This window comes from Cervus elaphus, chromosome 1 (genome assembly GCF_910594005.1).
Source record: "Cervus elaphus chromosome 1, mCerEla1.1, whole genome shotgun sequence".
In the NCBI taxonomy this organism is placed as follows: Eukaryota; Metazoa; Chordata; class Mammalia; order Artiodactyla; family Cervidae; genus Cervus; species Cervus elaphus.
The window spans coordinates 20537473-20543749 of record NC_057815.1 but is presented as its reverse complement, the minus strand read 5'-3'; the positions used below and the strand labels follow the sequence as shown (position 1 = coordinate 20543749).

The window sequence follows — 6277 nt, the reverse complement described above, 5'->3', positions numbered from 1 at the left end:
TCCTAAATCCACGCCATCCTGTTTCACTTGAAGACTAGCTGCATATCTCCTAATAATGCGTCATAAGAAGTCTGTAGAAAGCGCTAAAGGAGGACTTCGCCACCTGACCCACACTTGCCAGAATCCCCTGCGATCGATGATGGCGGCGAGCAGCTAAGGAGCGCAGAGATGGTAGATCAGCCCGAGAGCTGGGCGTGCGCGTGCCCGAGGCGGTAACGCCGCCTCGCGCGGGCGTGTGCGCCGTCGCCATAGCGACTGCCCCTGGCAACCGCGAAGCCCTGCAGGCCACGGGCGAGCTCGCTGCTGGGCCGTCTGCGCCTCTTTTCGCGTTCCTCCCGCCCGCTTTCTCTGTCGTTCGCTCTTGCCGCCCGCCCTCCCCGGTCCTCCTCTCCGGAGTCATGGCCGGCGGGGCCGGGGACGTGCGGAAGCTCTTCATTGTCGCCACTACTCGGAACTACTTCGGGCTGGTGTCGGAATCCTGGGACCACGCGCTGCTGGGCAACGGCCCCGAAATCAACAACTTTTTGGACGACGGGAACCAGATGCTCCTCAGAGTGCAGCGATCCGACGCCGGCATCGCCTTCTCCAACGTGGTATGCCTGCCTGCACCCCGCCCCGGCCTGCCTTTCCGTCCCGGGCTCAGCCGGACGGATGCCGGGTCCCTGGGAGCCTCCTGGCTTGGATCCTCCTCCAGGGCCCGAGGCTGTCCCTTCCGGACGAGCTACGCGGGCCTCTCGCTTCACTTGGTTTCTAAACTTGCATCCTGCCTGGCCGAAGGAAGCTCCCAGTCCGCTCACCGGCAGAGAACAATTACAATTATAGTCTTTCTAGTTTTTTTTTTTAATACTACATTTGCGTTATAACTAAAACCACGAAATTTATCTTATTTATTTAAACTTTTTTTTCCTTTCTCCCTTTTGAGGTTCTTTGGGGGCAAATTCTAGTGTATCTTTTTTTTTTTTTTTTTTTGTATTCTGAGTTTAAATTTACTCGAGGGAAAGAATAGTTAGGAATTAAAATCTTTTACGAAATGATAAGATAGTTTAAATTCTTTTTTGTTGTACAACTTGTGATGTATTGACTTATTAATATTTATTTCATTGCTGCTTCTACTGGCAGGATCGTTTAAGAAATGGGTGCACCTGCAGCCAGGAGATAGACACGCACGCACTCAGAGTAACATACAGAAAAATTGCCTCACATGTTAAAGGGGCTCAGTAAATGGAGGAAGGTTAACAAATCGTAGTCATATTTTTAAACCTCTTCCTCTGGTGTTCATCCATATCCCCAGGTCTAGCAGAATATTTGATACACAGCAAACATTGACTGCATTTTTGTAGGATCATTGGATTATTCACCCTGTTATGAATCTTTAGTGTTGGATTTGACTCAATGCTATTTAATCACTGTATTTTGAACCCAATATATATAAGGCACTTTCCTTGGTTTAGTAAGTTTACAAAGATGTAAAAAGCATGGATAGTCATAGTTGACAGCTGTAGTCTGCTAAGAGTGTGCATGGAATTCTCCAGGCAAGAATACTGGAATGGGCTGCCATTCCCTTCTCCAGGGGATCTTCCCAACCCAGGGATCAAACCCGCGCATTGCAGGCAGATTCTTTACTGTCTGAGCCACCAGGAGGCCTGCTCTGATAGGTTAGTATTATATAAGTTAAAATAGGACCCCCTGCTTCTGCCTTCTGGAGCCTCACTCTGGATGACCTAGAATGACATATACTCAACAAATGATAAAATCAAGCACACTGCTGTAAATGCCTCTGAAAGTTTCAATTCATTTCAGTCACTCAGTGTTGTCTGACTATTTGTGACCCCATGGACTGAAGCATGCCAGGCTTGCTTGTCTACCCCCAACTCCTGGAGCCTGCTCAAACTCATGTCCGTCCAGTCGGTGATGCCATCTAACCAACTCATCCTCTGTTGTTCCCTTCTCCTCCTGCTCTCAATCTTTCCCAGCATCAGGGTCTTTTCCAGTGAGTCAGTTCTTCGAATCAGGTGGCCAGAGTATTGGAGTTTCAGCTTCAGCATCAGTCCTTCCAATGAATATTCAGGACTGATTTTCTTTAGGATCTGAAAGTTTAGATAGAGTGAAATGGGAAAACAAGATGAGGGGTTTGGATTTGTAAAAATATATCTTGGGTTGGGTAATGAAAATTGAATCTATAACTTTTACTTTAATACTTAAGCTAGTAGAGCCCAACAGTGTATTTTTTTATTTTTATTTTTTTTTTATTAGTTGGAGGCTAATTACTTCACAACATTTCAGTGGGTTTTGTCATACATTGATATGAATCAGCCATAGATTTACACGTATTCCCCATCCCGATCCCCCCTCCCACCTACCTCTCCACCCGACTCCTCTGGGTCTTCCCAGTGCACCAGGCCCGAGCACTTGTCTCATGCATCCCACCTGGGCTGGTGATCTGTTTCACCATAGATAGTATACATGCTGTTCTTTTGAAATATCGCACCCTCACATTCTCCCACAGAGTTCAAAAGTCTGTTCTGTATTTCTGTGTCTCTTTTTCTGTTTTGCGTATAGGGTTATCGTTACCATCTTTCTAAATTCCATATATATGTGTTAGTATGCTGTAATGTATATTTTATATACAGTGTATATAAAACAGTGTATTTTATATACAGTCATACATCACACTACAGATACTTAGTCATATTTGAAAATGTTTTCCTATATCTTAAGTTGTACTTTAGATGTCTGAGAGTCAGCATGATTTAACAAATTAACAAATATTAATTCACCTACTATGGTCTGGCATTGTCCTGGGTGCTAGGGATAAAGGCATGAATATGTCAGTCTATCTTCAAGGAGGAACATTTGAATGGACAAAAATAGGTTAAACATACCCACACAGATGGAGCTTCCCTTGTGGCTCAGCTGGTAAAGAATCCACCTGCAATGTGAGAGACCTGGGTTCGATCCCTGGGTTGGGGAGATCCCCTGGAGAAGGGAAAGGCTACCCACTCCAGTATTCTGGCCTGGAGAATTCCATGGATGGGTCCATGGGGTCGCAAAGAGTTGGACGCGACTGAGCGACTTTCACTTCACTTCACTTCATCCACACAGATGTGTAATGTAACATAATTTTGGGTATTGGTAAGTGCTGCCAGTAAAAATAGAGCAATGTTAAAGTAGTGATTGGGGCGGGGTGAGGAACTGCATTAAAATAGGGAAGGAGGGAATGCCTGTTTGGACTGGAGCCCTTTGAAATGAGATTTGAATGGTGAATTAGTTGTAGGCAGATTTAGGGAGAGGCTTCCCTGGTGGCTCAGAGGATAAAGAATCCGCCCCCCAATGCTGGAGACCTGGGTTCAATCCCTGGGTTGAGAAGATCCCCTGGAGGAGGGCATGGCAACCCACTCTGGTATCCTTGCCTGGAGAATCCCATGGACAGAGGAGCCTGGAGGGCTGTAGTCCATGGGGTTGTGAAGGGTTGGACAGGACTGAGCGGCCAAGCACAGCACACAGGTTTAGGGAAGGCGTTTTCTAAGCAGAAGAAATGGTAAATTCCAAGCCTTGAGCTGGATCTCGTCTTGGTTTCAGGGGGCTGGGAAAAAAAAGATTACACAGTCATTGCCGAAGTTTAATGAATAACCAAAGGGTGGAAGTTTAAAATACGGACTGAGCATTTCGGACCTTGTACACCATTTAGGTTGAAATACCAAGTTGTTAGTAGTCTTAAGCAAGAGAGATGTGATCTGGTTTATGCTGTAGGATAGAAGTTGGCAAATTGTTTTTCTATAATGGGTCAGATAACAGATATTTTGGGCTTGGGCAGATTGTAAGGTCTCTGTCACAATTTGGCCATTGCCGTGAGAAAGCAACCATAGACATAATGTGAATGACTGCATGTGACTGCATTCAGCTTCATTTATGGACACTGATGCTTGAATTTCATATCATGAAATATTATTCTTTTGATTTTTCCAAAAATGTAGAAATAATTTTGAGCTTGTGAACTGTACAAAACAGGCAGAAGGTTGAGGTATGCTGATCCCTGATGGATCCCATGAGGTGATAGAGACATTTTGCAACCTCAAAAAAGAACAAATTACACCTGCCTGCATGCTAAGTGCTTTAGTCATGTCCATCGACACTATGGATGGTAGCCTGCCAGGCTCCTCTGTCCATGGGATTCTCCAGGCAAGAATACTGGAGTGGGTTGCCATTTCCTTCTCCAGGGGACCTTCCTGACCCAGGGATCGATCACATCTCTTACTTCTCCTGCATTAGCAGTCAGGCTCTTTAACACTAGCCCCACCTCGGAAGCACAATTTATACCTTAGTAATTGTCAGATTATAGTCAGTTAAGAGTAAATAGCAGTTGCTGATGGTAGGGAAACTGGAGGATTAGGCGAGGAGCGCTCATTCTTGACTCAGGGGAGGTTGAGCAGTTGTAACCACCTTACCCTTTCCTTTAACTCTGACTTGGGTTAAGGCAAAGCTCACCGTCCTGACGCCCCGCAGCACCTTGGCCAGTGACTATAGTTACTGTTTTCAAAGTATGATATTAAAATATGTATTTTATGAATATGCTTTCTTCAGATAGGTGGGAGTAGAAAAGTTCAAGTGTATGGTCTATTTAATTATTTTGAATGGATTTTTCAAATTACTTACCTGCAGTCTGCAGTTCTCACTTGCTTGTAATGGGAATAAAATGGTAGTACCAGCATAGAACTCTAATGTGTGAAAATGAGAGTTTGAGAAAAGCAGTAACACCAAGGAAATGACAGTTCCTTCCTAGTGGCTAAACCGATACAATGGTTAGGATAAAAGTAGCACAAAAGCTCACTCATCTTTAGCGTGTTTCTTCACGCACAGCAGTGAACTTGTTTGAAAGTTTTTTTATGGCATAGACTTCTCTTCCTGGAAAAAGAAGTGAGAACAATTTTGTGAATATGTGTATAATGCAAAAACTTCTTTTGGGTAGTATACTTTACAGCTAATGAACTAGTTGCTATGAACTGGCCTATTTTAAGCATGGTTGGGTTAGTGAATTCCAGTTTAGCTCAGAGAGTTCTAATTTTAAATAATCTAGGTTTATGACAATTTAGTAAGAGAGTTTGATGCTCAAATACTTGATGCAAAAAACATCGGTTCCGGTAAAGATGATTTTAGGAGATAGACAACCTGTTTTTTTTGGTTTAGGTTGTCTGTTTATATAGAACTTAGTTTTGGGTAAGAGGGTAATTGGGCTTCCCAGGTTGCATTAGTGGTAAAGAACCTGCCTGCCAGTGCAGGAGACGTGAGAGATGCAGATTTGATCCCTGGGCCAGGAAGATGCCCTGGAGGAGGGCATGCCAACCCACTCCAGTGTTATTGCCTGGAGAATTCCATGGATAGAGGAGCCTGGCGGGTTGCAGTTCATAGGGTCCCAAAGAGTTGGACATGACTGAAGTGACTTGGCACGCACGCAAGAGGGTAATATATGTCTTTGTTACAGAGTTTCTGGGGTAGGGTGGAAAATCATACTACTCACCAGTATGTACCTGGGACACACAGCTTTGATTTGTAGTTTTAGTGAATCTGGCTGGAGTGGAGTAGTTAGCAGTGTATGTCAACAATATTTATGTAGTGCTTTTGTTTATAGTCACATCAATTATAAAAGTAGCTTTAGGATACAATCACCTGTAAGTGGGGATACAATTTTCAAACCCAGGTTTTCTTACGGAGCAAAGACAGATTGGTTGTGATATACTATAATTATTTCTAAAGTATACTTTTACCAAGGGGTAAAATTATAGATACAACATTTTAGGGTAATATATTCAAATATTAACTTTATGAAAATAACATTACAAATCATTTGTTTATCACTTTAGATTGATTTTGCTGACACAAAAGATAAAGTGCTGGTGTTTTTCAAGCTGCGACCTGAAGTAATTACTGATCAAAATCTACATAATAATATTCTTGTTTCATCTATGTTAGAATCACCTATTAATTCCCTTTACCACGCTGTCCGGCAAGTATTTGCACCAATGTTATTGAAGGTGAGTAAATTAAAGTAGCTTGTATGATTGTTGATTTTAGCCTAAGTCTTTGGATAAATGCTTTCATACACACAAATATAAATATTTATTATTTTCTTTATTGGTAATATTAGTATTTTAGTTTATAAATTAAAATATTTTTTCTTTTTAATTAAAAAAATATAATGTAAGCTTTGTTGACAAATAGAGAAATTGGAAAAAGATGTAAAATGCCATCCATCCTTAAATTGTGATAGTAAATGATCTTT

At 42.5% G+C, this 6277-nt stretch overlaps 1 protein-coding gene across 3 annotated transcripts in view; it reads left to right on the top strand.

Moving 5' to 3' along the window:
* The first annotated feature begins 260 nt into the window (after positions 1-260).
* The window catches only part of DYNC2H1 (dynein cytoplasmic 2 heavy chain 1), a 395598-nt gene continuing 389581 nt past the window's right edge, over positions 261-6277 (top strand). For 2 of the 3 annotated variants that reach the window (XM_043892886.1, XM_043892813.1), the window contains exons 1-2: positions 261-593; positions 5859-6029. In XM_043892886.1, coding sequence (XP_043748821.1) covers positions 399-593; positions 5859-6029 — 366 coding nt within the window. In that variant the 5' untranslated portion in view covers positions 261-398. The remainder of the gene's footprint in view (positions 594-5858; positions 6030-6277) is intronic. The other variant, XM_043892970.1, reaches the window with a different exon arrangement.